This window comes from Gorilla gorilla, chromosome 2, assembly GCF_029281585.2.
Source record: "Gorilla gorilla gorilla isolate KB3781 chromosome 2, NHGRI_mGorGor1-v2.1_pri, whole genome shotgun sequence".
In the NCBI taxonomy this organism is placed as follows: domain Eukaryota; kingdom Metazoa; phylum Chordata; class Mammalia; order Primates; family Hominidae; genus Gorilla; species Gorilla gorilla.
Window position 1 is genome coordinate 143,753,209 of NC_086017.1, and position 15,396 is coordinate 143,768,604.

General features: G+C 36.9%; 1 protein-coding gene and 1 pseudogene across 2 annotated transcripts in view; both read right to left on the reverse strand.

Annotated features, from left to right (window-relative positions):
• The window catches only part of ACAD11 (acyl-CoA dehydrogenase family member 11), a 102,776-nt gene that overhangs the window by 15,225 nt on the left and 72,155 nt on the right, over positions 1-15,396 (reverse strand). For both annotated transcript variants that reach the window (XM_004036319.5, XM_019023863.4), the window contains exons 14-17: positions 6,148-6,214; positions 5,449-5,534; positions 3,552-3,623; positions 2,380-2,534 (exon numbers count right to left, since the gene is read on the reverse strand). In XM_004036319.5, the coding sequence (XP_004036367.5) occupies positions 2,380-2,534; positions 3,552-3,623; positions 5,449-5,534; positions 6,148-6,214 (380 nt within the window). The remainder of the gene's footprint in view (positions 1-2,379; positions 2,535-3,551; positions 3,624-5,448; positions 5,535-6,147; positions 6,215-15,396) is intronic.
• On the reverse strand, positions 4,949-5,125 carry LOC134758150 (uncharacterized; annotated as a pseudogene).

Below are 15,396 nucleotides of genomic sequence, written 5' to 3' on the forward strand. Positions count from 1 at the left end.
TCAATAATTTTTATATTGATTTCATGTTGAAATAGTATTTTTGATATATTGGGTTAAATAAAATATATTATTAAAATTAATTCCATCTTTTTCTTTTCACTTTTTAAAAATGTTGCTATTAGAACATTTAAAATAACATTTAAGGTTCATAGTATATTTCTTTTGGATGGCACTGCCCTAGAGGTTGAAACATGGCTCTGAATTAATTTCAAACAAGTTGCTGGTGGTGAATAAATATTTTTTGATGGCTGTAAAACAGGATAATTACAACTTTATAACTTCATGAACAGACTTAGAAGACATTTACTTCTCAGCTTTAGAATAAAGGAGGTATTCTCAGTTGGGTCTCTATAGACCCTAGATTTGCTGAAAAGCATTAAATGGGTAGAAACTAGGTGCTCTAGGGAACTCCCAAATATATTTCCTAAGACAGAACTGGGATGGAGAATTTTTTGCGTTACAGCCTGGAGTAAATTAGAAGGCAGCTGGAAGGAGCCTCCAAATTCAAAGAAATGAAATGTTCCTTTCACAAATTAAAATAAAAAAGCTGGCCCAGATTTTTGCTTATGACATGCTCACACATCTTTTTGTTTCTGCCAGATCACGTTATTTGTGCCAGATGTGAAAAGTTTCCAGTGAAAACAGGCATATTTGTTAAAAAGCCAGGCTTGCTCTGCATGACACATTAACTTTAAAAGGTGGAAGGGAAATTTTTTACTAATGCAGTATTAAAACACCACTCAGGAAAACAGCACTTGCACAGAGGGCTTTTGTGCATTCGCGATGCTTGTTTGTCGACTTTACTGTGTCCTCCCTTCACCCTGCTCCAGAGTTTGCATGCAAGCTTGACAAAAGGGTAAGAAGTAATGGTTGGTGCCCTGAGCACCTCTTCATCCTTCTTCAACAGCATCAGAGGCTATATCCAGGGCCCCAGAGGGTCACACTTTCTCACCTCCTCCCACAGTGCCCAGCCAACAGCTGAACTTTGCTGTATACTAAAAACTTGCCTTTGCTGTATACTAAAAGGGCTCCTGACAAATTATTCCCAGGTGTAGTGTCATAAAGCAGGCTGTAGCTTTTCAGTTAAAAAACTATACAAATAAATCATATAATGCTGAATAATACTTTACAAAAAGCAAACATAGATTATAATAATTTAAGGTAAAAAATATATACTGCAAATTTCATAAGATGGTCAAAAATGTATAAGGAGACCGACATACTAAAATATACATGTGCAGCAAACACAAATACAATTCCATCACCACAGATTTGACCTAACACTAACATGTTAGCAATAATAAAGAGTGAACATTTAATAATAGTTTTTTTGCCTTCTTAAAACTTAGAAGGGAGATGATGTGGATATCCTACTTCTCTGTAGAAGACTTTTTAAGGAAGTCTGAAATAATACCTTCTATTTCCTCTCAATACATATTTCCTAATTTTTTTTCTTTTTCTGGAGACAGAGTCTCGCTCTGTCGCCAGGCTGGAGTGCAGTGGTACGATCTTGGCTGAACGCAACCTCTGTCTCCCGGGTTCAAGCAATACTCCTGCCTCAGCCTCCCCAGTAGCTGGGACTACAGGCACACATCGCCATGCCCGGTTAATTTTTTTTGGTTTTTTTGTATTTTAGTAGAGACGGGGTTTCACCATGTTGCCCAGGCTGGTCTTGAACTCCTGAGCTCAGGCAACCCACCCGCCTCGGTCTCCCAAAGTGCTGGGATTACAGGCGTGAGCCACTGCGCCTGGCCATATTTCCTAATTTTTATTATATGGGCCACGTGTAACTATGTTTACAGTGATTTGTAACAACAGACTCAGTAGTATATAATTTATAGATGATAATTCAAAAAGTCATGAATATCTCACAAAATGTTGGTCCCATTTCTACTTGTGTTTCTCCAGTGACAGAATTCAAGTCCTCCTGAAGAAGCTGATTCCACTTTTAGGTTTATTAGCATGTTTCTCCTTTCCCTGAGTTTTGGGCTGTTTTCCTGTAACTTTACACTTATGTGTCCTAATTCCTTCTAGGAAACCAACGGACAAGGCAAATCCTTCTTCCTTATGACAACTCCTTCATGTCCACAGGGAGCTCTAATGTTCCAGGTTCTCTAAAGAACAAGAATCTGAGAAAGTTGAAGGAACTGTCTACACTCTTGTGTGCAGAGGTGTTGAAGCATTTTAGGAACTATTTAATTTTTCACAAAGATAAATATCTCTCATTAGACTATATTTAAATACAGACATAAATATGCCTTATTGAAAATAATCACCCGGTTCATGTAGAGAAAGTCTGTCTCTCACAAGTAATGTTTTCGTTCAATGTTAGTGTAGTGCACCGGGCTACAATAAATTCAAATAAGTAATCGTTCTCACATGTGCATACAACTTCTTCTTGAAAGCTATCCTTTGTGTTGCCCGCTCACACATGATCTGCAAAGCGCGTTCCGCCAAACCTACTGTTCTCATACAGTGGTGGATTCTGCCAGGTCCAAGGCGGCCTTGGGAAATTTCAAATCCCCTACCTTCACCTGGGAAGAAAGGGGAAAAAAAGGGGGAATGTGAAAATGGCCTAGCCCATTCCTTTTGTTATTTATACAAATCCTGGGAAAGAGATGAGCTGCCCTTAATAAAAATGGCTTTCTAGTGAAAAAAAGTCAGTTCTATAATAAGGTTCACTATGAATTCATGGGAATTTTGATTTCTATGTTTTTAAAACCACCACCATTAAACATTTCAAATTTCAGAACTGTCTCTTAAGTATGTACTATGCATAAGCTATTTTATTAATGCTGCAATAGATACAAAGTTGGAATAACACATAGTCCCTGTACTAGGAGTTTGGAATCCAGAAGAGCGGGTAAGGGTAAGAGATACAGAGAGAAACAAAGGCAAAGGAGGAAGAGATTTTCTGTTCATCATTATAACCTCAGGGCCTGGCATGTATCAGGGGCTTGGTGAATGGATGGGATGAACACAAAAACATTCCTGGAAGAGGTGGTATTCTAGATGTTCTTTGAAAGGGATATAGGATTCTAATAAGCAAGAGGATGGCATACAGTGTTCAAAGTTATTTATGCTTCTAACTTATATCTAATACTTGAATTCATAAAGTACTGAGATTTTCTTAAAACAAATAGAGGCCTACAGATCATGTTCTAGGAGAAAGTGTATTGCTCTGAATTATATAATTTTCATATTATCTTTTCAATTGATGTGATATAGAAAACCACATCCAACACTTAAATAAAACCTCACCATTCCATGTAAGAAAATCCGCCAAACAGAAAACTTTCCCTTGACAAATGGAGTAAACAAGAAGGGAAAGTATTAGGTTGGTGCAAAAGTAATTGCGGCTTTTGCCAAAAACTGCAATTACCTTGGTGCAAAAGTAATTGCAGTTCAAAAACCGCAATAACTTTTGCACCAACCTAATATCTAAATCAAGGTAGACTTCAGGTCTAAATCTGGAAAGACTTATCTTTTCCAGATTTAGAGCTGAAATATTAATGTACAATACTGAAGAATCATTTACAAATTCAACTCACCTAGTATTAGATTTGTGGCAGGAACTCGCACTTGATTAAAATGGATCTCAAAATGTCCTCCATGAAAATTATCTATAAAATAGAAAATAAAATTTAGAGCAAAAGGAGTTGACTAAAAAAGAGTCACATATTCTTAATCTGCTGAAATATAATTACTTGAAGAAAATAGGATTTCAAAGATCCATATGGCATGAACATTCTGAGGTAAGCCTCAGCCCTGAACTCCAGGACCCAGCAGCCCAGAAAACTCATCAACTGTTCAAGAAGAGAAACCCTTTGATCCAGACATTTTCTAATTCATTCTCTGAAGTACAATTTCAGAGAGCTAGGAAAAAGGAAGACCAGGCTCCATAGCTCCAGCCAGAGTATTTTATTTGTTTTATTATTGCTGCTTCTTTGAAATATTTTACATATGGGGTTCCAAACAATTTGCATGGAAAAAAGTTTCAATGTTTCAAAAATTAAAAATGAGTAATGTAATCCATGTTTCTTATTTTATCATTGTGGAAACCAACGCCTAAAGATGACAAGGGCCTGCTTGAGGGGCAGGCTTGGCATTAGTGATGATACAGAAACTAGACCTTCAGGTAGGTTTACTCCCAGTCTAGACTTGTTCCACTGTGTGTTCATCTCTTGAAAATACTGGCATTTGAAACACTGAGGCCAGGAACACGTTCACATTTTATCTTTGCATCACCCCTTCTCCCCGCCAAGTTTTAGAGATAATCTCATGCTAACTCTACACCCTTTTCCTGTCAGAGGAGACAATAATCAGCCTTCTCCACACTGTTTCTTTTGGCCCTGGACACAGGGAGTTGGAGAGGTGCTAGTAAAGTTTTCATACTGAATAATCAAATGTAGCCTCTGCAATGGAAACTATTTGCAGCTCAACTATATTATAAACGCATTTTTGGTATCTTTGCGGCCGTTTTGCTGCAACCCAACAATTTCCTATATGCAATTTTCTCCAGCAAGCTTGCTCATCCCATCTTGCCAACTATGCTTACCCTGTGGGTATACCCTACAGCTGCATCTTAACTGATAAGTGATTCTATAAAACTGCAAGTCTTATATCTGCCACTTGAACATATTCATTAGTCATATTCAATGATAAAAAGAAAGCCAGGGGCCGGGCCCGGTGGCTCATACCTATAATCCCAGCACTTTGGGAGGCCGAGGAGGGTGGATTACCTGAGGTCAGGAGTTCGAGACCAGCCTGGCCAACATGGTGAAAGCCCGTCTCTACTAAAAATACAAAAATTAGCTGGGCATGGTGGCTAAGCAAATACTTGCTGAGAGAGTGATCTTAGCAAATATTTATTGTACACAATGAACACGTGCCACAGTAGGTGGCAGGAAACAAATGGATCTTTGCTTCTTAGAAGTCCCACCCAAGGGCAGAGGAAGGAAAAGTTTTGCACTCAAATAAGTCAAAAACTCATTGCTTTTTAACAGTTCTTGTAAGTTGATTGATTAAGAGGGCTAAAATTGGAGATAAAAATAATTTTATTGTGGATTATCTGTGCATTAATCCATTTTTACACTTGATCTTAGCCAAAAGGCCGAGAAGCGATACATTAATCCATTTTTATGAATGACAGAGAAAAGACTGGTAGTGTTGCTCTTCCTTAAATACAATCTGCCCTTTCCCAAAAAGGCAGAATTTATATTCTATAAATTCTATAATTTATATCATTATAAATTACATAAATGCTATACTATTTCTTTTTATTGGCTCTACTCTGAACTCCACCAGCATTTATATTAAGACAGTTGTCACAGACAAACGAATATCTAAGAATCTATCTTATGCATTAAAATGCTATTGCCTTCAATGTTACTGCATATTCTAGCCTTCCTGCTTGCTAATGCATGGTCATATTTATTGGATACCTACCTGTGTAGCCAAAAACTGACAAAGGCCTTATTATTTCTACTCCAGGTGTGTTCATGGGAACAAGAATCATGCTGTGCTGTTTGTGTCTAGTCAAAAGAAAAATCGTGTTAGAAAAAGTTTGCTAAGAAGAAAAATAAAACAGATAATAAGCAGAATCACAATTGTCTTTTTGATGTTTTCATGTAGTCATGTAAGCAGTGATGACTGGAATGGGAACTGTGTAAAAGACGTACACCAACACAGTCTGATGCAGGCTGTGATCTGGAACAGAAACAATGATTTGAAAATAAATGAGTTGTTTGATTGAGGCTTCTCACTGCTCAACAATGGTAACTGGGAACTTATATATATAATTAAACATTTCAAGATTATTGCCTTTGATCTAAACATCTAATCACTTCATTACACAGGTCTGAAAAAATTTATGTCTGATAATTTAATCCAAACAGCTTTGATAATTTAGCAACACTTTCTAATACTGAAAATTCCACAGCGAAGAATGTTCAGCAATACTCCCTATAATGTTTTCCAAAAACACCTGTTAGAAAATACTTGTGAAATACAAATATATGACATTTACTGTCATATCTTACATTATGATTTGTGAGTACAAACAGTGAATTTTAAGTAAATTACCTAGATAGGAGGAAAGATTGGCTCATTCCTACACAGGTTTCTCAATCAGAATTGTTTAATTACCTGGAGAGAGAAGTATTTTGAGTTCTTCCCAAAACAATTGCAATTTTGCACTTGGGATTCCCAGCTCCTAAAACCAAGGGGAACACAAGCAGATTATAAAAGGAAATTTCTAGTTTGACATTTCACCTTGAAGGTTCTAATCCTTCCCACTTTACCTATGTCAGAAAACAAATAGAGAGAACATTCCTGATTCATTAAGATAATAATTCTTTTGTAACACTCTATATCATCCAAGAAAAATGATTAGGCAAGGCCAAGAATGGACCCCATCAATGAAAGCTGCTACACAAAAATAACCAGAAGTCAAAGCAGCATGAAAGAACTGCCACCTCTCCCATTTACACCATTTCAGACATCAGCATGCTAGAAAAGCTGAGAAATTTTATATGTCTAATATAATATTTTATATGTCAATGTATATGAGGCTGTGATCCCACTTTCAATAAGCCTGGTTCTTTTATTAATTTCTTAAGGGTCAAATTTTAAAAATAGTTTTTCATTTTAATGCAAAATTTTATTTTATCACAGTTCAGGGGTCTGTGGCAATTGCCTACAAGGGCCTTTTTGCAAAAATTACTTTTCATGTTTACTAGTAAGTCTAAGCATCTAGTCCCTTGGGAAAACTACCATTTAACTAGATTTTCAATTACAAGGCTGCACACAACTGGATCAGATTAAGTTAAACACATCTGTACAAAGTCTCAAACAAATGATCGGATTCTTTTTTCTGATTTATTATAAAAAGAGGTTTGAGGAGATTTGAAATCATATAAAGATTTAATGAGAAATGTTAGGAATGATGTCAAATAGTTGAATAATATTATAAAATTCCAGGAGTTAAAAGGATAAACTCCATGGAACATATTACAGGACATTGCAGGAATGTAATCAGTAAAGTTCAGACTGTGGGAAATCTATAAGACAACTAATCCAGTTTCTTCAACAATTAAATTGCAATAAAAAGAAAAAAGAGAGACAGAGAAGTAGCTTGTAAGATCAAAAGAGAGAGACTTAAAAGGCGTATCAACCAACAGCAATTTTTAGACCTTACTTAGATCCTAATTCAATCAAACAAAATAAAAAGTATTAATGGTAATTATTAAGCAATTAGAAATGTGAATAGTTATTGGAAATGTCATGATATTAAGTAATTTTAGGTGTGCTAATGGTATTGTGGTTACATTTTTTAAAGAGCCCTTACAGAGACACATACTAAAATATTTGGGAAGGAAATGACGTGATGTCTGAGATTTATTTCAAAATATTATGGGGAAAAGATGGGCAGAAGTTAATAACAGATGAAACCTCAACCAGCTACCCTTTCTTTTCTCTTAAGTGTGAATAGAAAACCAAGAATCTGTAGTATGTAAAAAGAACCTGCAATATTAAAGAGAATGACTGGCCAAAAATGTAAGAGACACTTAGAGCCAAAACATGAAGTCTAACATCAGAGTAAAAGGAGTCAAATAAAGAGAAAACAGAGAAAAACAGAGGGAATAATTTATTGAAGATATGTGTGGAAGAACATTTTCTAGAACTGAAGAAAAACATCTTTAGATTGAAAAAGCCATTGACTAGCAAGAAGAATCTATTAGATAAATGCTTGTGACATTTCAAAACATCAACAAAGAAGGGGAAATCTTTTTTTGTTTTGTTTTTTTTTTTTTTTTTTTTTTTTGAGACGGAGTCTCGCTCTGTCGCCCAGGCTGGAGTGCAGTGGCGCGATCTCGGCTCACTGCAAGCTCCGCCTCCTGGGTTCACGCCATTCTCCTGCCTCAGCCTCCCGAGTAGCTGGGACTACAGGCGCCCGCCACCACGCCCGGCTAATTTTTAGTATTTTTAGTAGAGACGGGGTTTCACCGTGTTAGCCAGGATGGTCTCGATCTCCTGACCTCGTGATCCACCCGCCTCCGCCTCCCAAAGTGCTGGGATTACAGGCGTGAGCCACCGCGCCCGGCCAAGAAGGGGAAATCTTAAAAGGTTTCAGAGAGAATAAAACAAGCCAACTAAAAGGACCGAGGATTAGTCTGGCATCAGACTTCTCAACAACCACCAGGGATGCTAGATGAAAATGAATAGTTCAACTTAGAATTCTATACTTGTCCAAACTATCAATTTATGTAATGGAAGAATAAATACATATTTAGATATGTAAGATCTCAGAGAATTTAACTATTATGTACTTTTTCTCAAAAAAATAAGAACATACTCGAGCAAAATAAGGGAGTAAGTCAAGAGAAAGGAAGTCTTAGAATCCAAAAGATACTGGATCCCAGCAAAGTATTATCTGAAAATCCTAGAATAATTGCATCAAAGTATGCCTAAAGGGTAATCAGTCCAGATTGGAAAATAAATACTAAAGTCTTTAAGAGAGAAGTCTCCAGGAAAGAAAGTCAATAGAAGTAAAGGTGCAATCTAGAGATGTGTGTGTACGTAAGGGGAAGGAGATATTATAAAAGCAAATAATGCAAATAAAGAGACATGGCAATTAGAAACTCCAGGAAAATAATGTTGAAATGCACAAGTGAACTGTGGTCCAAATATAAAATAATGTGACATGAATTTAATATATAGTATATGAGAAAAGCATTCTAATTGACCTTGATTCTAGAAACAGTCCTCAGAATGGCCCAGGTGATTTTATATTGCATCAGTTACAGAAGGACACAAAATCTAACACACTACTTAGGCCAGCATCAAACAATATTTACATGGTGCTCTAAGATAAGTGCTATGTATTGGTTTTCAAAGTTTACAGTTATCATGTAGTCAACTACAATTGTGGCTGCAAGACAGAATATAAATATTAGTAATCCTGAAAATGTGAAAGTATAAGCTGTAGCTGATACAAGTTACAATAAGGGAGGGATAAAGAGTGTAGAAAGGGTTAAGAGTATACATATTCTTATATTAAAGTAGAGCTTGAATAGAATCTGTGAAATGAGGATGCAGAGAACTTTAACAATTATTTGAGGTTTAAAAAATAAAAAAACAACAAAAAACAATGTAATAAGATAAATACATTAAGAAAGAGCAGAGAGAGTTATGAGACAAATGAGCGAAATTGTCATTATTCAAATTGGGGAGCCAATGGATACTGTCTAAAATGAATAAATTAAGAAAGAGAAAAAATATTTTATCTACAATTATAATGGAAACCAGAGAACTACAAACAGAAACTGTTAAAAAAAAAAAAGAGTTTTCTGTAGGGCATGATGTTTGGATGTGCAGACATGGGAAACAATGCTCTCAGATATTTTTTCCTCTGTTACTACTTCTAACTGGGTAATAATGACTTTAAAAACATTAAAGAAAAAAATCCATCTTGTAAACAAATCTGTGGATTCCCAAGTAGGAGACTGAGAGGCTTGTTGAGTGAACTACAATGTTTTATTTTTCTTTCTGAATTTGCGTTTAATCTGAATATCTAATCTGAGGGCTGTGGAGGAGTCATTTCCCCACTTCTATGTAATACATAACTCCAGAAATCCTACATGCACACTCTGACAAAATGCTAAAACTGATTTAAAAAAAAAAACACCTAAAATAGATATTATCTGAGAAAGGGAGGGAAGGAGAGGAAGGCAGTGTGCCTAAAATGGGTGACTCTGTTCACCTCCAGGCTGGTGGTAGAATAAGGAGACACCTTAAACTGACTTAGAACTTGAATTGTAAGCCTGCTTTCTCCATAGTCACAGCCTCAGAGTTGTAAGAACATGCAATCATATATGCATATAAATGATTTTATCTATGACTAAAAAGGAAGAGAGAGGACTCTTAACTAACTGGGACAGGAAATTTTTTAACAACATGCATTACATCAATGTTCATCAGGGATATTGGTCTAAAATTCTGTTTTTTTGTTGTGTCTCTGCCAGGCTTTGGTATCAGGATGATGCTGGCCTCATAAAATGAGTTAGGGAGGATTCCCTCTTTTTCTATTGATTGGAATACTTTCAGGAGGAATGGTACCAGCTCCTCCTTGTACCTCTGGTAGAATTCGGCTGTGAATCCATCTAGTCCTGGACTCTTTTTGGTTGGTAAGCTATTAATTATTGCCTCAATTTCAGACCCTGTTATTGGTCTATTCAGAGATTCAACTTCTTCCTGGTTTAGTCTTGGGAGGGTGTATGCGTCGAGGAATTTATCCATTTCTTCTAGATTTTCTAGTTTATTTGCGTAGAGGTGTTTATAGTATTCTCTGATGGTAGTTTGTATTTCTGTGGGATCGGTGGTGATATCCCCTTTATCATTTTTTATTGCATCTATTTGATTCTTCTCTCTTTTCTTCTTTATTAGTCTTGCTAGCGGTCTATCAATTTTGTTGATCTTTTCAAAAAACCAGCTCCTGGATTCACTGATTTTTTGAAGGGTTTTTTGTGTCTCTATTTCCTTCAGTTCTGCTCTGATCTTAGCTATTTCTTGCCTTCTGCTAGCTTTTGAATGTGTTTGCTCTTGCTTCCCTAGTTCTTTTAAGTGTGATGTTAGGGTATCAATTTTAGGTCTTTCCTGCTTTCTCTTGTGGGCATTTGGTGCTATAAATTTCCCTATACACACTGCTTTGAATGTGTCCCAGAGATTCTGGTATGCTGTGTCTTTGTTCTCGTTGGTTTCAAAGAACATCTTTATTTCTGCCTTCATTTCGTTATGTACCTAGTAGTCATTCAGGAGCAGGTTGTTCAGTTTCCATGTAGTTGAGCAGTTTGGAGTGGTTTTCTTAATCCTGAGTTCTAGCTTGATTGCACTGTGGTCTGAGAGACAGTTTGTTGTAATTTCTGTTCTTTTACATTTGCTGAATTTGCTGAGAAGTGCTTTACTTCCAACTATGTGGTCAATTTTGGAATAGGTGTGGTGTGGTGCTGAAAAGAATGTATATTCTGTTGATTTGGGGTGGAGAGTTCTGTAGATGTCTACTAGGTCCGCTTGGTGCAGAACTGAGTTCAATTCCTGGATATCCTTGTTAACTTTCTGTCTCGTTGATCTGTCTAATGTTGACAGTGGGGTGTTAAAGTCTCCCATTATTATTGTGTGGGAGTCTAAGTCTCTTTGTAGGTCTCTAAGGACTTGCTTTATGAATCTGGGTGCTCCTATATCGGGTGCATATATATTTAGGATAGTTAGCTCTTCTTGTTGAATTGATCCCTTTACCATTATGTAATGGCCTTGTCCCTTTTGATCTTTGTTGGTTTAAAGTCTGTTTTATCAGAGACTAGGATTGCAACCCCTGCCTTTTTTTGTTTTCCATTTGCTTGGTACACCTTCCTCCAGCCCTTTATTTTGAGCCTGTGTGTGTCTCTGCACATGAGATGGGTTTCCTGAATACAGTACACTGATGGGTCTTGACTCTTTATCCAATTTGCCAGTCTGTGTCTTTCAATTGGAGCATTTAGCCCATTTACATTTAAGGTTAATATTTTTATGTGTGAATTTGATCCTGTCATTATGATGTTAGCTGGTTATTTTGCTCATTGGTTGATGCAGTTTCTTCCTAGCCTCGATGGTCTTTACAGTTTGGCATGTTTTTGCAGTGGCTGGTACCAGTTTTTCCTTTCAGAGCCAAATCATGAGTGAACTCCCATTCACAATTCCTTCAAAGAGAATAAAGTACTTAGGAATCCAACTTACAAGGGACGTGAAGGACCTATTCAAGGAGAACTACAAACCACTGCTCAATGAAATAAAAGAGGATACAAACAAATGGAAGAACATTCTATGCTCATGGGTAGGAAGAATCAATATTATGAAAATGGCCATACTGCCCAAGGTAATTTATAGATTGAATGCCATCCCCATCAAGCTACCAATGACTTTCTTCACAGAATTGGAAAAAACTACTTTAAAGTTTATATGGAACCAAAACAGAGCCTGCATTGCCAAGTCAATCCTAAGCCAAAAGAACAAAGCTGGAGGCATCACACTACCTGACTTCAAACTATACTACAAGGCTACAGTAACCAAACAGCAAGGTACTGGTACCAAAACAGAGATATAGACCAATGGAACAGAACAGAGCCCTCAGAAATAATGCCGCATATGTACAACTATCTGATCTTTGACAAACCTGACAAAAACAAGAAATGGGGAAAGGATTCCCTATTTAATAAATGGTGCTGGGAAAACTGGCTAGCCATATGTAGAAAGCTGAAACTTGATCCCTTCCTTACACCTTATACAAAAATTAATTCAAGATGGATTAAAGACGTACATGTTAGACCTAAAACCATAAAAACCCTAGAAGAAAACCTAGGCAATACCATTCAGGACATAGGTATGGGCAAGGACTTCATGTCTAAAACACCAAAAGCAATGGCAACAAAAGACAAAATTGACTTCAATTAATTAAACTAAAGAGCTTCTGCACAGCAAAAGAAACTACCATCAGAGTGAACAGGCAACCTACAGAATGGGAGAAAATTTTTGCAATCTACTCATCTGACAAAGGGCTAATATCCGGAATCTACAATGAACTCAAACAAATTTACAAGAAAAAAACAAACAACCCCATCAAAAAGTGGGCGAAGGATATGAATAGACACTTCTCAAAAGAAGACATTTATGCAGCCAAAAGACACATGAAAAAATGCTCATCATCACTGGCTATCAGAGAAATGCAAATCAAAACCACAATGAGATACCATCTCACACCAGTTAGAATGGCGATCATTAAAAAGTCAGGAAACAACAGGTGCTGGAGAGGATGTGGAGAAATAGGAACACTTTTACACTGTTGGTGGGACTGTAAACTAGTTCAACCATTGTGGAAGTCAGTGTGGCGATTCCTCAGGGATCTAGAACTAGAAATACCATTTGACCCAGCCATCCCATTACTTGGTATATACCCAAAGGACTATAAATCATGCTGCTATAAAGACACATGCACACGTATGTTTATTGCGGCACTATTCACAATAGCAAAGACTTGGAACCAACCCACATGTCCAATAATGATAGACTGGATTACGAAAATGTGGCACATATACACCATGGAATAGTACGCAGCCATAAAAAATGATGAGTTCATGTCCTTTGTAGGGACATGGATGAAGCTGGAAACCATCATTCTCAGCAAACTATCGCAAGGACAAAAAACCAAACACCGCATGTTCTCACTCATAGGTGGGAATTGAACAATGAGAACACATGGACACAGGAAGGGGAACATCACACACCAGAGCCTGTTGTGGGGTGGGGGGAGGCAGGAGAGATAGCATTAGGAGATATACCTAATGTTAAATGACGAGTTAATGGGTGCAGCACACCAACATGGCACATGTATACATATGTAACAAACCTAGACGTTGTGCACATGTACCCTAAAACTTAAAGTGTAATAAAAAAAAAACCACATGCATTAAATTGACCAAGAGATGTCCCACTGCAATCAGATACCAAATATGTTGGGCAAAATTATCTGTCCCCTTTTTCCCCCAAATATATGACTTATTGTCTGTATTACATCTGAGAGAGAAAAACCATTTTCTCTACCCTTCTGGGCATTTGCTCCATCATCTTATTAAATAAAATAAGAAACTATTATACTGAAAATAAATTTTCACTAAAAGAAAAATACAAACATTTTCATAAATACAAGTTAAAAAATGTAATGTTTTTCAAGTAGAACATTTTATCATGCATCAAAAAGTCTATAATAGGCTGGGCACAGTGGCTCACGCCTGTAATCCCAACACTTTGGGAAGCTGAGGTGGGCGGATCACCTGAGGCCAGGAGTTCGAGACCAGCCTGGCCAACATGGCGAAACCCCGTCTCTACTAAAAATACAAAAAATTAGCCAGGCATGGTGGTGGGCGCCTGTAATCCAAGCTACTTGGCAGGCTGAGGCAGGAGAATTGCCTGAACCCAGGAGGCAGAGGCTGCAGTGAGTGAGTTGAGATCGCGCCATTGCACTCCAGCCTGGGCAACAAGAGCAAAACTCTGTCTCAAAAAAGAACAAAAAAACAAAACTCTGGTATGTGCACTGACATTAGACAACAAAGACCCTTAATTCAGGTTAAACACATTTATTTTATATCAATCAAAAATAATTAGCAGTTTTAGAATTTTTAGTTTATTCTTTTTTCAAATGCAAATCTCTCCCTCTTGCCTCTTCTGGAACTCTAATCACACATATTTTAGAACTAAATAGTCCCTAGGATTGTTCATTTCTTTACATCTTTTCTTCATATTGGGTAATTTCTATTGTCTATCTTCAAGTTCGTTCATTCTTTCCTCTGTTATCTCCATTATGTTATTAAGCCCAGTCAGTGAATTTCTTTTCAGATATTTTACCTTTAAGTTCTTTTTTTTTTAAATTTTATTATACTTTAAGTTTTAGGGTACATGTGCACATTGTGCAGGTTAGTTACATATGTATATATGTGCCATGCTGGTGCGCTGCACCCACTAACTCGTCATCTAGCATTAGGTATATCTCCCAATGCTATCCCTTCCCCCTCCCCACACTTCTCAAAAGAAGACATTTATGCAGCCAAAAAACACATGAAAAAATGCTCATCATCACTGGCTATCAGAGAAATGCAAATCAAAACCACTATGAGATACCATCTCACACCAGTTAGAATGGCAATCATTAAAAAGTCAGGAAACAACAGGTGCTGGAGAGGATGTGGAGAAATAGGAACACTTTTACACTGTTGGTGGGACTGTAAACTAGTTCAACCATTGTGGAAGTCAGTGTGGCGATTCCTCAGGGATCTAGAACTAGAAATACCATTTGACCCAGCCATCCCATTACTGGGTATATACCCAAATGACTATAAATCATGCTGCTATAAAGACACATGCACACGTATGTTTATTGCGGCATTATTCACAATAGCAAAGACTTGGAACCAACCCAAATATCCAACAATGATAGACTGGATTAAGAAAATGTGGCACATATACCTTTAAGTTCTGATATTCCTACTTGGTTATTTTTTATGTTTTCTATTTCTCTTCTGATATTTCTTAATGTTTTATTTTTCTTGACCTCAATGAGCACATTTATAATAGCTGCCTTAAGTCCTTGTCTGATGATTCCAACATTTGAATCATTTGGGTGTTGGCCTTTCCCCTTGAAAATGGGTCATGTTTTCCTTATTCTTCATTGGTTGAGCAATTTTAGATTGTATTCCGGAAATGGTGATTTTTTGGTTTTGAAACTCTGGATTCTGTCGTATTCCTCCACAGAATGTTGATGGTTTTGTTTTGACAGGCAATTAACTTAGGTAGAGTAAAACTGCAGAGTCT